A 17,631-nucleotide genomic window follows, 5' to 3' on the forward strand; every position below is an offset into this window, starting at 1 on the left:
AATTTTCCTTTACTTCAAGTACAAAATTTTTTTTTTCTCTTGGCTTTCCGACAAATTCTAACCAACATGGAGCTCTCCTCTTTTTAAGCTCTAACCACATTAACAAATGTCATAGGTGCAGCTCTAATCACATTAACAAATGTCATGGGTGCTGATACTTTTTTCATCATATTTATCTATGATGTAGTGAATAGAAAAGGCTATGAAGTCAACTTACTTGGACTTACATACTAGCTGCACAAATTCCTAGCTTTGTAACTTCAAGCTATTTTTTTTTATTTCCAATTTGGAAAATTCAAATAGTATGAATACCTATATGTTAACACTGTTGCATAGTTTAAGAGTTTAATAGACACTTACTAAATCTTCTTAAATAGTGTACCCTTCCTGATTCTTTTTCTTTCTCTCACTCCCTAAAGTTGGTTCTAGTTAATACTCAACTAAACTATTTTCTCACTGTTGCTCTCTTCCTTCTTTCCTTATCCTTATGCATTAATCTTTGTCATAACTTCCATTATCACCTCTTTCTACATCTTGCCTATTTCTCTCAACTTCCATTGAAACTCTAAATTCACTTTGACAGTTAGGGACATGTATAAACATTTAATTGCCTACTGTTTGCAATGTTGTGTATTAAGTTAAGATGGGAAAACAGAAGTTTCTGACTTCAACCATCTCATGAGTCTTATAGGTACTTAGATAAGTACTACTACTGATTTTTCTTCTAATTTTAAGACACAGCCCCTGCCCTCTATGAGTCCAGTGAGACAGCACATATACAATCATGAAATAAGGCCAAGCATTATTTCTGATGTTGACAAATGTCACAGTATTTTTTCAGTGTGAATATTGGCTTTATGTATGAGTATAAAACAGATAGCTTACCTGATTCTTAGAAATCTTGTGAAACACAGTTTGAAGAGAACACTGAGAGGGTGGGTGTTTAGCAGTTAAGATGTCTGCATCCCACATCAGAGTGTGAGGGTTTGATTTCTGGTTCTAGTTTCTGACTACAGCTTCCTGATAATGCAGACCCTGGCAAACAGTGGTGATAGCTCAGGTAATTGGGGTTCTTTCACCTACATGGAAAACCTGGATTGTGTTCCTGGCTCCTGGCTGTGGCCTCAGCCCAGCCCAGCCATTGTGGGCACTTAGGGAGTGAAACAGCAGATGGGAGGTCTCTGTCACTCAAATAAATAAATACATTAAAAAAAAAAACAGGAAATACATGAAGTCTGAACATTAGATTGATGATATATTAAAAATGAAATTTTTATTAATAAATTATAACTCATGAAAGTTATGAAGATATATCTCAATCAATGGATAATGTCAAGTGCATTTTACCGTTATCATCGAAGCCGTGAGTGATTTCATGTCCTATGACCATGCCGATGCCCCCATAATTCAATGAGTTGGACTGTTGGGCACTAAAGAATGGGGGCTGCAGAATGCCAGCCGGGAAGACTACAAGGAGAGAAGACAGTCAAAGATTATTTGTGGCATGATTTCATAACAGTTCTGGTGTTGCCTTCTTGCTTGCTAAGCTGTTTTTCCAGTGTGTCATTTTCACTTGGGCATATCCCAAAATAGAAACAAATGTGGGTCTTTTATTATTGATAACAACAAACAGATGATCCTGAGTAGCATCATTATCTATGATTTATTCATCAAAAGCACTTTACAATCTCTTTTAAAATTGTTTTCTTGTTGTCAGGTGTTTAAAACAGGGAAATTTATAATCTTAATTTAAAAGACCATTTTCCCCCTATAAATATTTGGAAAAAAACAGGTATTCAATAATACAACCATCAGTTTTAATATTTTCTCTAAAAAACTGTGTCATCTATGATAGCATCTTAAAGAAACAACCACTCAATTGGAGGCACGTAATCATTTTATTTTCATCTGGGTACCTATGGCTACCTTATAATATCTCGATTTCTGTGTTTAGGCTGGAGTCCTTCCTTACTATTCTGCCCAACTCCCACCCCAGCACCTCAAATATTAGCCCTTTGGAAGCAGAGATCTCAGTGTCTGTAATTGCATTTATTTGTCTGTTTTTTGGCCAATCTGGCACCTTGTTCAGGTCACTATCTCCAGAATTTAAAACTCGAACACTGCCTGGAACACAATCAGTGCTCAGAAAATGTGACGAGTGAACATCAATGATCAATGAATAAATGATCACCTTAATTTATTAAAGTGCTCTAAATAGTTTCATCAATACATGAATTATAGTTTTAATGTGTACTCTTACCCCTGCATTAACTTGAGAACTTTCTCCATTTAGAGGTCTCACAAAACATTTTAAATTTAAGTGTCAAACAGCAAACTCATTTTCCCCACTAAGCCATAACTGTCTTGACTTTGTTATTTCTGCTAATGGCAGCTAAAGTGTCTTGGTCATCAACAGTGAACATTTTCTATTTATTTTAGATACCTCCTTTCTTTACAAAGTGTTTTACAGCCTACTGATGGCAGAGGCCAAGTGATGTACCTTCCCCGCAATAGCTTCTCTTATCTCCTGTCTGCTCCTACCCTGGTTCACACTCTCATTCACTGTCTCAAGAATTAATTGATTTCCTAGTCTGTCTTCCCTCTTCCTGTCTCATCCAACTACAGTCTATCCTAAATCTAATCTATGCTGCAGCCAGATTACAGTGCAATGCTGCTCATTATCCTCTTCCTGATGAAGAACTTTGGATGCCTTATCATTGCCCTCCAGCTAAACATAACATCTGCCTAAAGCCCTTGATTCCACCCTCCTTGCCCACTTCTTCACCTCTCTCATGCCCTCCACTCTCTTGCCACATCCATTATCACTTATAATATATCCTTGAGCTATGGAAATGTACTCATAATGTGCTTTCATTCTCTTCTCTGGGGATATATCTCTCCTGTTAAATAATAGTAGAAAAAAGAAAATCATCGTTTTGGAGCCATGTTATTCAGAGGTGGTTGATTTGGGGGGATAACTTGGAAAGCAGTTATGGGAAGGGGTGGATAAAATTGCCACCTGCAGCACCGGCTTCCCATATAGGCACCAGTTCAAGTCCTTGCTGTTCCTTTTCCTATCCAGCTCCCTGCTAATATGCCTGCTAAGGCAGTGGAAGATGGCCCAAATGCTTGGGGCTCTGTACCCACATGGAAGACCTGGAAGAAGCTCCTAGCTCCTGGCTTCAGTGAGGCTCGGCTGTAGCCATTGTGGTCATTTGAGTAGTGAACCAGCGGATGGAAGATCTCTCTTTCTCTTTCTCTCCACCCCCCTCTCTCTGTGACTCTACCTTCCAAATAAATAGATAAATATTTAAAAAAAACAACAACAACAAAAAGAAATTGTGGGACTGGTATTGTGGCTCAGCAGGTTTAGCTGCCACTTGCAGTGACACCAGAATCCCATTTGAGCACCAGTTTGAGTTCTGATTGCTCCACTTCCTACCTAGCTCCATGCTAATGCACTTGGGAAAGCTGCAGGAGATAGCCCAAGCCCTTGGGTCCCTGAACCCACATGAGAGACCAAGATGGAGTTCCAGTCTCCTGGCTTCAGCCTGGCCCAGCCCCAGACATGGAGTCCATTTGGGAAGTAAACCAGCAGACGGAAGATCTCGTTCTCTCTGTGTCTCTCCCTCTATTGTTCTAACTTTGTCTCTCAAATAAATAAATCTTTAAAAAAGAAAGAAATTAAAATTGATGTAAATAGATCACTAATTTTAGCCTTCATGTTTTAAAAGGAGTGTATCAGTATCCAATGAAGAAATGAAACACTATGTTCTGTAATAAAGCAATATTTTCATACTAACACCTATTATATGTTAAAAAGTTTTAGGCCAAACTATGTGGATATCAACAATATAAGACAAGGGCCCTGACCTTAAGACATTTAAGATCTAGCTAACACTCCACAGCAAATGTTTGTCTTTCAGGTGGCCTCAATATAACATAACTTTGCATGGGTTTTTGGGGGTAACTATTAGATATTTACAAAGGAGATTTTGAAGATACCCTGAGAAATTTAATTGCTCTCCAGACCTTTAAAAAAACTGAAAAGTTGCCATGACTTTCAAATGACCAAATAATAAAAGATGTACTTGTGTCCTTGGAGAATTTCGATGAAAGTTATACCTCACATGTAGCTGCCTGAACTAAACAGCGCCAAGAAATTATTTTTAGCCTAAAGTACAAAAATTATGTGCAGCACTTTATTAACTTAAAGTGAACACTATCTCCCACACTATGTACCTTGATTAAAATCCATCCATTATATAAAATGCTCTTATGAAATGTGTTATCAAGGCTAAACATTAACTATAAAGATCCGGCTGATATAATTATAACCCAATATGCTTTTCCTCAGGCAAGTGATAAGATTTTTAATGGCTCATATTAAGTAGTAGTCTTCAAGTTCAACTTTGCAAATTATGATTTCCCCTTTTATTTTGTCAGCCACTTCTCTATAATGAGGATTTCACACATTAGCCTTACTGCTGTTACTAGGAAACTTCACAAGTGTTGTTTATAACCAACTCCTTAGTTGAACATTTTTTATGCTCATGATTGTCAACAAGCCATTTAAAAAATATTAGCCCATGAAACAAAAGATTGTGCCTTACCTTCCCCTTTCTCTGAATTCTCCACTCATCCTACTTCCCTCGTCTATTTTTTAAGGTTGCAAATGATTCATTTTTAGAATATTTCTTATAAAGCTCAAGTTTGCAATCAGATAATTTTTTTGGTGGGAAATCAACATTTTTTTAATTAAATGGAGTGGCAATATGTTTGGAAACATTTACTCTTAATTTTCAAGTCTCAAAATAACATTCCTATGAATCCCATGATGAACCACTTTAGAAAATATAACTATTGGGGCTGGCGCTGTGGCGCAGCAGGTTAAAGCCCTGGCCTGAGGCGCCGGCATCCCATATGCAGTTCTAGTCCCGGCTGTTCCTCTTCTGATTCAGCTCTCGGCTGTGGCCTGAGAAAGCAATAGAAGATGGCCCGAGTCCTTGGGCCCCTGCACCCACGTGGGAGAACCAGAGGAGGCTCCTGGCTCCTGGCTTCGAATCGGCGCAGCTCCGGCCGTTGTGGCCATCTGGGGAGTGAACCAGCGGATGAAGGACCTCTCTCTCTGTCTCTACCTCTCTCTGTAGCACTGTATTTCAAATAAATAAAATAAATCTTTTTTTTAAAAAAAGGAAAATGTAACTATCTCAAGTATTCATAGAACCCACAGATTAAATACATTAAATAACTTAAACATTTCTGAAATCAGAAAAAAGATTTGTAAGGTTTCTTCTAGTGCAATTTTAATGAAAAAGGAGAATACAACATTTCCTAAGGTTACATCTGGCTTCACAATTTACTAGGACAGGAGTTTATGGTTTAGTAGGATGACTAAATCCTGCTTAGAATTTACAAAGAGACATTTAAATGCAGCTTTCCAAACAGTATGACATAGAGGGCTTCTAGAACTCTATAAAGCAAATGTGCAGGGAAGAGCAACAATGAATTAGATACTTTCAGTATCTTTCTTGCCCTAAACGTTGGTTTTTTTGTTCACATGAAAGGGTGGTGGGTGTACACAAACTAAAAGGCATGAAGTCTGACAAAAATGGAAGGGATTTAAGTAAGGAGGCAGAAATTATTGACATCAGTAAATCTCTGATAATTTGGAATATGTTTATGTCTATGTTGAGTGGAATCATTTATGTGGCAAATGCTGGAATATTCAAACTCTAATTTTGTAATGGACATCATACAAATCCATTAAGACAGTGTTACAGAAGATACATATTATCTGTATGTTTCCATCAAGATGAAAGATGGAGATCTGAATCTTCCATTATTTTTCATTATGGCAATCTTCACTTTGAAGATTTAAATGAACTGTCAAGGAGAAAAACTGCATATTTCAAAGATTTCTCCTCCTGCAAGACACTTTCCTCTTCTCCGAACTGCTATTATTAGCAGACAAGCATATAAAAATAGGTTAATAGGTTTTCTTAATTCATATTTCCATCACATGAATTTATGTAGAGAATTTTTAAAAAGGTCTTTCTTATACCTTAAGAAGAGTCATGATAGCAATTCTTTATTATTTCAAAAATGATTGTGTACTTTGTGAAATATTAGGCCGCTTTATTTTCTTTTTCATTTTTCTGTATGCCAGTTTGTTTTGAGGATCTTAAACTCAAATGAGAACAATCTCAGCTCTTTTCTGATCAGGGAAACTTTAAAGTGAACCAATTTTGAGCCAAACAAGGTAGACCAGCATAAATGCCTGAACCGGCTCCGGAGAAGGCAGAGGGGTGCATATGCGAGTCATCCTAGAGTATCTGTCTGACAACTCTTACTGAGTATACATCATCACCAGGTCTCATAGGATCCAGGATCTGCCCTGAGCTAGAGTTAAATGAAGCTTCAGCTTTTAGTCTGCCCCATCCCTAGTCTAGATGCCTTAATTTGCTTTGGGAGTGCACTGAAAGTTAATTATTCTGACTATATCTCAGTGTGGAATGATCTAGATCTTTGAGAAACAGAACTCCTATTAAAAAGAGATACACAGCAGACTTATAGAATGGCAGATGTCCTAAATAGCACTCTGGCCTCAGAATCAGCCCTTAAGGCATTCAGATATGGCTAAAGAGCCCATGAGAGTTTTTAGGCATGGAAAGCCAAGACACCCTGGAAAAAAAAAAGAAAAACATGTAAATGAAAGATCTCTGCGAGTGAGATCCCAGTGGAAAGAACAGGGCCATCAAAGAAGGAGGTACCTTTCTCTGAAGGGAGGAGAGAACTTCCCCTTTGACTATGACCCTGTCGGAATAAGATCAAAGTCAGAGAACTCAAAAGGCTTCCATAGCCTTGGCAACTCATGACAAGAGTCTAGGGAGATTACTGATGCCATAAATAAGAGTGCAAAATTGTTAAGGCAACAACAGGAGTCACTATGTACTTACTTCTCATGTGGGATCTGTCCTTAATGTGTTGTCCAATGTGAAGTAATGCTATAACTAGTTCTGAAACAGTATTTTACACTTTGTGTTTCTGTGTGGGTGCAAACTGATGAAATCTTTACTTAATATATACTAAATAGATCTTCTGTATATAAAGATAATTGAAAATTAATCTTGATGTGAAAGGAATAGGAGAGGGAGTGGGAGATGGGAGGGGTGTGAGTGGGAGGGAAGTTATGGGGGGGGAGCCATTGTAATCCATAAACTGTACTTTGGAAATTTATATTTACTAAATAAAAGTTAAAAAAGAGGTCTTTAAAGGGAAGAACTTTCAGAGATAAAGGCATTTCTAAGAAAATATCTGAGTGGTTTTAGGAATACATTATAAAGGATTGAGTGCAAGGGTTCTGAGGAGTTGATCATTAAGCAGGTTCTGGTCTGGCTTTAGGTTATCATTTCCTGTACTGAAAAACATCTGAGCCTAAACTTTGAGCTAACTGATTTTAACTTGGGTGCACATGTCTTATTTATTATCTATACATTATATAAAGACAACCTTTTCTGATTACTTTGTAAAATTCATTTTCATATCATGTACCAAAGTAAATCCCAGATGGAGTAAAGTTTTACTCCAAAATTAGAAACCATTAAAATACTAGAAGAGAATGCAGATAATTTCCTAACCTAACTCTTCTGAGATTTAAAAGCAATGAAGGAAGGCAAAATCAAACTTCATAATTAAAGGGCATAATGTTTTTAAGGCTTCTGTTTTACTCAACGATAAGTATCTTGCAAGATGTTTCATAACTGCTAATCAAATTGGTAACCAAATTCAAGAAAAGGGAGACAGGTGACAGACTCAGATATAAAGAATAGTTTGTCATGAGCTGCAAAGGCTATGGAAGCCTCTTGAGTTCACCAACTCCGATCTTATTTAGACAAAGCCATAGTCAAAGTGGACGTTCTCTCTTAGCTTCAGAGAAAGGTACCTCCTTCGGAGCCTTGGGTGATTACTGATGTCATAAATAAGAGTGTCAATTGCTAAATCAACAATGAGAGTCACTGTGCACCTACTCCCCAAGTATGCGAATTAACGGTAAAACTACTACTCAAATGGTACTCTATACTTTGTGTGTCTTTGTGGGTGCAGTCTGTTGAAATCTTTACTTAGTATATACTAAGTTGATATTCTGTATATAAAGATAATTGAAAATGAATCTTGATGAAGAATGGGATGGGAGAGGGAGTGGGAGATGGGATGGTTGCGGTGGGAGGGAGGTTATGGAAGGAAAAGCGCTATAATTCAAAAGTTGCACTTTGGGAATGTGTATTTATTAAATAAAAGTTGAAAAAAAGAATAGTTTGTAATAATGCTGAGATTATCTTTACTCTTGATTCTGAACACTCTTAGAACTGAAAGGCTGGCTCTTGGAACCTTAAACAGCTTGAATATGCTGATGCTTAGCAAGTCTGAAAGTCAATACAAGTTTGTAAAGCTATTTAAGGAACTTAAAAAAAGTTCTTAGAAAAATAACATTTTAGCTACAAATGAGAGTGTTAGAAAAGAAACAAAATTACTTGACCTGATTTATACCAATTAAAATTTTCCCAGTACAGTAAAAACAAAATAGGTGCATTTACTATCAATAACTGTATTCCATAAATTAATAACTCAGCCTTAGCTGTGCTTTTTGGGGGACTGCAAATTGGTCACATAATATACTATACAAATACTAAAGAATTATGTAGGAATATATCTTACCTATTTGATTTCTGCCTGAAGAATAAAATGCATTGACTATAGCTGCTCCAGTTATCCACCTGCAGAAAACATAAAAGCTCATCACAAATGATGTTTTATTATCTGACTCAGTCTACCAAAATAAAAGCATTATTATGGTTCTTAGATGAACCTTGACTTTCTGTTAGAAATATGATCAACAAATTAAAGTTATCTCACTATATGACAGCTTATTTGAAAGTATTTTTATCTCTTGAAAATCAATGTATTACCCAGGTCTGCAAACTAACTTCACTTGCATGAATTTATGTAGAGGAATCTGACAGTGAAAACCTAGTAAAATGTATCTTCTCAGAAATCACAATGGGTTAAGGTTCTGACATGTATTTAGCTTTACATTCGTGATTCAATGTAAGCAACTGTGAACATTTCAGAGAATACTGAATTACGGGTTATAAAAACTACAGATTCAAACATATTTAAAAGTTTTTAATTCCTGGTTTACAGAGAGTCTTTTGAGAGCTAAGACATCTCAGCAAGGATTAGTGGGCTTCTAATGCTTATCATTGAATACTAATTTTATTTTTATTTTTACAATGACATAGTTTCAGTTTATTTTATAATAATAAGCTTAACCCTCCACTAAGTATTCAACAAATAGTAGAAACAAGGGCTATGAACAATTCAATAGTAGAAACAATTGCTGTGAACAATAATCAAATCTCAAAATGTCCATTTTGCTCATATACATTACATCTGTTTTTACTCTATTAGTTACCACAGATAAGGTAAATATGATATTTGTCTTTTTGGGACTGGCTTATTTTAAAAAAATATAACAATCCAGCAAGTTAAGCAAAGGTGTATTTTTGATGATTCTAAAATGATCTCCAGGTGGTTCAACAGAGCTATCTGTCTATGCCATAGCTTAGGCTCCAAATAGAAACTAGAGATTATATAAAATCTAGTCTCATTGAGTTTTTGAGATGAGAAAGATGGATGAGAAAAGAGTGAACGAGAAAATTGAAAAAGTACCTCCTGAATGATCATTTGGGATTGAAGAATAGGAGCCTATGTCCCCATGTCTTTCTGCTCAATTGTTATGAAAACTGAATGTCAATGACTATGTGATAAGTGCTTTTGTGCAGCAGGAGTGATAATCTTACCCTAACAGATTATTATACACATCATTATGTATCCATTGAAAAAGGGACACTGCTTGACTTCAGAGAACCTCTTGAAACCAGCACACATGCAAACACTTAGGACAATCACCTATTATTATCTAATAGCTTCACTGTAGTCACCCCACTTCCAGAGCAACAGTTACTGTGACAGTTAGCATCCCATTCACAGAAGGAGTTTACAGTAATTAGTACAGGAGGTTAAATCAGAACCTTCCTATACCCTGCTTCGCCAGGTAAGCAGTACAAAATCAGTTGCTCAAATCAGCATTTTAGTTATAATGTCAGTAACTATTATGGGATGTCAGATGTGATCTTTTAAAAATAGATAAAAACATTCTGATCTTTTAAAAATAGGTGGCAGGGAGCCACATATAGCAACGGATAAATTCTGAGATAATATGGGATATGTGTCTTATAATTAAAATTTTTTTTTTCATGTAAAGGATTTGGGACATTTTTAAAAATCCAGTTAATATCTTTGTAAATTTTCTTTAAGAAGAAACTATGCTTGGACACGGGCTGACCAATCTGTTTCTTCTTTGGTTTGTTATTGCTGTTGTTTTAAATAGAGAAAAATATTTTTAAAGAAGATGGGGAGACTGATTTATCAGTACTCCCAAATTTCATCACAGCTGAGTCATCAATATTTTAATATTTCTTACAGGTTGAGGATTACAAGAATACGATCTTATTTATTTTAATTAAACACCACTTGCTTCCCACATAATCTGTGATGACTCACAAGAAAAACATGCATTTGCACACTCACAGGATGGAATAGACTAAGATCAAGTAAATGTGACTACGAAATATAAAAGAAAATATGAGAGTAATCTAAAGTTTGTGGAAAAACAGAATTGGAAGATAAATTTACATTGGTGTAAAGAATTTTTGAACTCAAAGTTCTAGTCCCATGATAATTAAATTGCTAAAAAGACACATGGACCTGTGTCCTATATAAACGAAATTCTGACACACTTAAAGAAAACCATTTATCCAACACAAAATGAAAGCAAAATAAAGTTAAAATAGAATAAAAGACCAAGTTTCTGTAACCCAACAATGCTCTGGCAGCATGTCAGAATACAGAGGGCTGGCATAAGACTAACAGAATTAGACAACTTGAAAACAATTTGCTGCAACCTCCTGCCATCTCTCCAGACACTTGAGTGGCATAAACCAACTTGTCTGTGAACAAAGATAACTCTCAAGTCAGTTTTCTGACTGAAGTTCTGTGTTAGGCTATTCGGCGTATTTTCTCACAGTGGGTCATGCCTCTCAGAACCATACAGGCCAGTCCTCCTCTATGGTGCTCCCAGGTTATCCTCATGGTATCCAAATCCAGGTGGTGTGGACAGAAGTACCCTTCTCCTCCATAAAATTGTCCTCCATATCCTTGCTCATACAGAAACAGCTATTAACATTGCACATTTTAATTCCTTCTGTATTACAGGAGAAACAACTTACACATACAAGAGCTTTTGCTTATTATACAGTCAATTTTGCACTAGCAACTATACATGTGGCAATTATCATTTTCTTCATTCTAAAGTTCAAATACAGAAGAACCTGGATGTTCGAATGTTAGTTCCCTGTCAGGAATAAACAGCACTGGATTATGTACAAGGGCACTTCAAAAAGGAAATAGAAACATGAAATTAAAAGCTTAGTTTATTTTGGTGTAAAAATTATTGAAATCCATCCCATAGAAAATTTATTTTATGAAAAAACTATGCATGGATTTCAAAATCTTTTGGCACCAAAATGCACTTACTTTTACTTACATTTTCTAAGAACTTTGTGAAGTACCTGCAAATATGTTAGCAGAGCTACTATGACTCAGGGTCAGATGCAGCTCCAAGTTCCCTGGCAAAAGGGTCAAAACAGAAAATGGCTCATACTACACTTGGGAGAAAAGGCTGTTCCTTGCATGGTTCACAAAAGGCATTTCTATGAGTCCTCAACAAGTTAATAGCAAAAATGCAGAACATTTTATATGTAAATAGTTTCTAATGGGCAAAATTTTAATTGTTAGGTTTCAGGGTTATATTTTTTAATTATGAACTTCTAATTTAGTGATGGCAAGCTCTGCATTGATTTTATGGGTAATTACAAATAAGACTTGCAAATTGTATGGCTCTGCACTGTCAAAAATCTTAATAATGAAATAGAAATGATGCCAATCCAAATTATTCTTAAATGCAGTGTTGTAGAGAAGAGGAAGGAAACACATGACACTAATGTTTCACACAATAGGTCTTAGAGGATACAGTTTATATATTATCCATCTTGAATTTATTGATTTTGATAAATAAATGTCAAATCTTTTGTTTCAGTGTTTTTCTGTTGATATGTCACATTATACTTTGAGGGGTTTAAGATTGTACTTTGATTAATGTTTGTAACTTTACAGTAGGAAGAGTTTTACATATTAAAAGGTCCACTGTGAATTATACCTCCTAGGTAACTATTTATGACCACAGCACACTTAAATAAAACAAGAATTACAGTGGTTGAATTTTCAGAGCTCTACTATAGTGCTTTTCTTTCCTGGGCTCTCTCTTGCTGTGTCCTCAGGCCATGCTGGAGAATTATCCAGAAGCACAGGGTATCCCCTGGTAATGACCAGAACCTCAAATACTGTGATTAGATCATTACCTCTTAAATAAGGCAACAGCAGTTGCTACAGACTCAATGTCCAATATTTGTAGTCAGATATGTAATATCTCAGTATGTTAATGTAAAGGCTAAATTAACTGAGGCAAAGAAAATATATTCCAAAATACCCAGTGAGGTAAGTGTAAGGAAAAGCTACAGTTCTTTTGCTTTGGTTGTAATCTTCATAAATTGAAATTTCTCCATTTGTTTCGCTCTGAAAATGCACACACAGAAGATAATATCAAATGGTGGTGACTCTTGTCCTAAAATAAAGTACATGTAGGTTACCTGAAGACACATTTACAGGCCATACACCCAGCCTCCACACAGCAGTACTGGATCTTTCTGACAGAGGGTGCAAAAGTATTCTGTTCCTGCATTCTCTTCTGGTCTCCAGGGTCTGTGTGTGTATGAGTGTGAGTGAGTGGGTGCTATAAAGTTAACAGTAAGAAACCAGGGAGTGAGCTACTTTATTTTTAATTTATGAGACATAATTTTGTCAGGTAGTTTTTTTCTTCTTTTGGACATTTAATGGTACAACAAAGAACAACCATTGAAGCAACAAGGTCCTCAAAGCTGAACTAACATTGTGGGTGGGAAACATAACTGCAATATACTTGAGAGAGGAACCAGGTGTTTCTTCTCTACCTCTTATTACCCTGAAGAAGTTAAGTGGTGAAGAAATGAAAGCACATGGACATCATTTTTATAGCAGGGAAGAAACTGACCGCCTGTTCCCATAGCCTTTGGGATAAAATAAAGTCACTGGATTGCAAAAACAGTTGGCATCAAATTTCTCTTTCACACACTCTTGTGTAACTTTAAAACTTAAAGCCATAAAATCCTTAATGCCTTTCCCCCTGCAAGTGTTCAGGTTCTAAGTATCCAGTGGTCTCAAAGCAGGTCCTTTGAAATCAGTGGTGCAACACAATAGTTTTTCTGTGTCTTCCTCAAGGATTCCTAGGTGGAAAGGAGAATTCTTGTCTTGTAACAACCACTGTAACCCTTTACAAGTATTAATGTTCTTTCATGAGGACCTCAAAGTTCTTATATATTTTCATTCATTTTTCAAATCATTTATATGATAAAGATGACTCCTCTAATTTGCAGGTGTAGAAACTGAGGCAGAGCTTGGTTATTAAAGTCATTTGCCTACACATAGAAAATCTCAGTGATATAAATGGAAAAGAATATTTAAGGAGAAAGAGAACCTGCTCCTCTTCCAATCACATCCCTACTAAACAGCCCAAGGTAGGTGTTTGGTAGAGGGGTTGAGATGCTGCCTGGGAATGGCCATGTCCCATCCTGAGCGCTGTATTTGAGTCGTAGCTCCACGCTAGATTCCAGATTATTGCTAATGTGTTCCTTGGGAGGCGGCAGTGATGACGCAATAGTTGGGTCTCCACCACCCATGTGGGAGATCCAAACTGAGTTCCCAGCTCCTGGCTTCAGCCAGGTTCAGCACTTAGGGAGTGAACCAGTGAACAAGAGGTGTCTCTGTGTGTGTGTGTGTGTGTGTGTGCCTTTCAAATAAAATAAATACTCTCTTGATCATGGCTAAATAAAAAATACATATAAAGATCTCCCAGCTTAAATGAACTTTTAGGACCTTTTTATTGCTTTGAGGTTAAAACAGTTATTTTAAAAAATTTCAAAACTTCCTAAAATTTCATCCTTTCAATTCTTCATTTTCCCTCCCCACTTCCTTTTCTTGTCTGAAAAAGAAAACTAAACAAAACCCCTTCTTGGGTGCTAATTAAAAAGCAGGCATGTTTTTGTTGACAAAATCGATTTTGCTTACAACTCAAAAACATACTGCACAGACTTTGTTGGCTTAATGGTACTATAAAAGTTGGAAATCTAAAATCTCCATCTATTACAATGTGTACAGAACATGAGCACACCGTGACAGTGACTGCCCTGGGAAGTTACTGATTTGTTCAAGTTTAGTGTAGCTACTTCTTATTCAGTCTTTCTGGCTGAGTAATGTTTGCTAAGTCAAATAACCATCTTTTCTTAAAATAAATCTCTATCTGAACTTATCGAGATGCTGCTGGGTCTCCAGTTCCAGGACTGTACAGATTCTCCCACCCTACCTAGAACAGTCTATCAGCTCTCTGTGTCTGTGCCATCACACGGACCTCTTTCTGTCTTGCATGATTGTTTTTCTTCTGATAACCAAGTCGAATGCTACAAGACTGAGAGAGAAGACTTGTTCCAGAAACATCAGTGAAGGGGAAAAATCAGAAGGGGCATTTCAGTAAGAGGTGAGCCACTTCCTGACCTCTCAAGAAAATATTCTTTTTCTTGTGGTCATCCAATATGGAAAAGCCAAGGAGGAAAACATCCTGGCTCTCACAAAACCTCACAGTGACGGCCATGGACTTTTAGTGCTTGAAAGAACCCTGGACACATCAGACAGTCTAGGGCAGCCTGCTCATCTTATAAATAAAGAGACCACATGGCCTTTAAATGCCACAGGTAGTAACTGGCAGTACTGTGACACTAAAAGTGTATTAGTGACTCAACGGCAATGGCAGAACCAAGAGGTTACCCCACAGAGTGCCAACCTCCCTGCCAGTATGTGTGGTGCTGGCTTCAGGAAGAACCACGGCTGTGGGATATCAGCCTCTGGGGTCCTACTTGTTTTACCCCATTAGCCCCCGTTAGAGAAAAAATATATATAAAAAACCAGCAGGCTTGGAGTCACCAAGAGGAGGACAGAAATGAACCAACCATTTTTGTTTGGCTTTGGTTTTAGTGAAACCTCTTCTCTCAATATTAATTTCAATGCTGACATGTTGTTTTTCAGAGAATGTTTTACTAATAAGTACAGGTTTAACTGTTTTTTAAGTGCTTTTCTTGCTGTTGTTGCTGTTTTTTTTTTTTAAATGCTTTTCTCCTTAGAATAATACTAACCAAACTCTGCCTTTCATCAGACTGAATTTCTGTAAGTAGACTGCAGGCACCGGAGTGAAAGACAACATCTTATTAATGTCTGTCCCTCGACTGTCTTTGGCAGTGTTTTGTACACGGTTGTTGCTCAACAAACGTTTATCGAATTGGAATTGGCTTGTGTCAACATCAGTGTGTGTATATTGTGATATAGAACAACAGGAGAGATGAAGCAATGGACTAAATCTTTGTAGGGTAGGAAAAGTAACTCCAGGGGTCGGTAGTCATTATTCACAAGTGCTGGCACCACCTCTATTGTAGCACAGAAGGCCCTGTCCTGAGAGCTAGCAACAGCAGATCTAAAGAGACTCATTTTATGTTGTTGTTATGTAGTTTTTTTCTCTGGAGATTTATGCTTGTTCTAGGAACTCTAAGTGGAAAATCATGTAACTAGAAGTAAATAACTTTAGATACATTACTAAATGATTTTGCCAACAGATATCATATTCTCAATTGAGCACTATTTCTAGCCTACACCATGACATAATTAAATCTTTTTACAAACTGTAATAAAATTTCTGGAAACACAAAATGTCTGAGACAATTATGTAAACATACACTCGACACTCAGAAACTATACAAACTAGAATGAGAACTTTCAGCATTTGAAAAACCAATACTCAGAGACATAACTAACCACAGACTGTGTGAACAAAGTAGAAATAATAGATATTATCTGTGTGAACACACACAATGAGAACTTCATGCTAAAGAAATAAGGAGAAGAAAAGTGTAGTGACTTTATTACAATTAAGCCAGTGCAAAAGAAGTCAAAAGCTTTCACTGCTTTATTGCAGTAGAATTAAGAGGAACTTTTATTTTGTTATATCCTGTAAGGCTTGGTCCGGGTGATTTGATGTCATTACTGTCAGAGTGTTTGTAATTATTTTGGAAAAGAAAAATAAATTTTAAACTTAAATAGCCAAATTAAAGGTATAATCTTGGGAAAAATTCCTTAGCATTAAACTTGAACAAGGATGATTCAATATAAAAAGGAATGAACACTAACTCAGAGGTTCTCACTTTGGGTGCTGTACTTAAATGGAATACCCGAATCTGTGGTCCCAGCCACAGAGCAATTACACTGCAATTTAAGGTGATGGAGCTTGGGAATCGGTAATTTTTTTTTCAGTGTTCTCAGGTGATTCTGATGTGCAGCTGGAGTTTTGAACCTTTGTATTCAGTATATAGGAAGAAGATGGGGAAGGAAAAAAAGCTAGCACTGTGTGTGGAAGGAGATCTCAGACGTCACGTTGCACCTGTGACTATCCGAAGCTTATGGAAAGGATCTCAAAAGCACCCAAACATTAAAATATAACATGCAATTCTGGCTTTTGATTGCTTATCATTTTTTTTTTTTTTGACAGGCAGAGTGGACAGTGAGAGAGAGAGAGACAGAGAGAAAGGTCTTCCTTTTGTCGTTGGTTCACCCTCCAATGGCCGCCGTGGCTGGTGCACTACAGCTGGCACATCGCACTGATCCGAAGGCAGGAGCCAGGTGCTTCTCCTGGTCTCCCATGGGGTGCAGGGCCCAAGCACTTGGGCCATCCTCCACTGCACTCCCTGGCCACAGCAGAGAGCTGGCCTGGAAGAGGGGGCAACCGGGACAGAATCCGGCACTCCGACCGGGACTAGAACCCGGTGTGCCGGCGCCACAGGCGGAGGATTAGCCTATTGAGCCACGGTGCCGGCATTGATTGCTTATCTTAAAGAAAAGGATTCAGAGAAAATCAATCCATGTAAGGAAGGGAAATGAATAGTGTAAACTGTATTACAAAACAGTTATGAAACTGAGACATATTAACTTCAAGAGAAAATGTCAAGCTGTAATTCAGCAACTATTTTTAAAGTTATGAAGAAATCTTCTGGTGTCCTATGGGTGCTAAGATATTTAAGCCATTTCAAAAAGAATATTTGACATTTGTCTGTAAATACTTTACGGTGCTATTATGAAACAGTCTAGGGTATATATTTTTAAAGAGATAAAAATATTCAGACTTACATGAAACTTCTTGGATCATAACATTACCAGGAGTATTTTTAATAACTTTTTGTGAGTTTCTAGAGACAGGATTGGATAATTTGATTATAGAATCAACCATATCTATTCACTTTCTTTCCTTCTTTTCCAGAT

General features: G+C 36.9%; 1 protein-coding gene across 17 annotated transcripts in view; it reads right to left on the reverse strand.

Annotated features, from left to right (window-relative positions):
* Nucleotides 1-17,631, reverse strand: part of MME (membrane metalloendopeptidase) — a 157,629-nt gene that overhangs the window by 70,481 nt on the left and 69,517 nt on the right. For all 17 annotated transcript variants that reach the window (XM_089330255.1, XM_089330252.1, XM_089330247.1 and 14 more), the window contains 2 exon segments: nucleotides 8,719-8,777; nucleotides 1,348-1,467 (listed from right to left, as the gene is read on the reverse strand). In XM_089330255.1, the coding sequence (XP_089186381.1) occupies nucleotides 1,348-1,467; nucleotides 8,719-8,777 (179 nt within the window).

This window comes from Oryctolagus cuniculus, chromosome 4 (genome assembly GCF_051225735.1).
Source record: "Oryctolagus cuniculus isolate XC-2025 breed Fujian yellow rabbit chromosome 4, ASM5122573v1, whole genome shotgun sequence".
In the NCBI taxonomy this organism is placed as follows: domain Eukaryota; kingdom Metazoa; phylum Chordata; class Mammalia; order Lagomorpha; family Leporidae; genus Oryctolagus; species Oryctolagus cuniculus.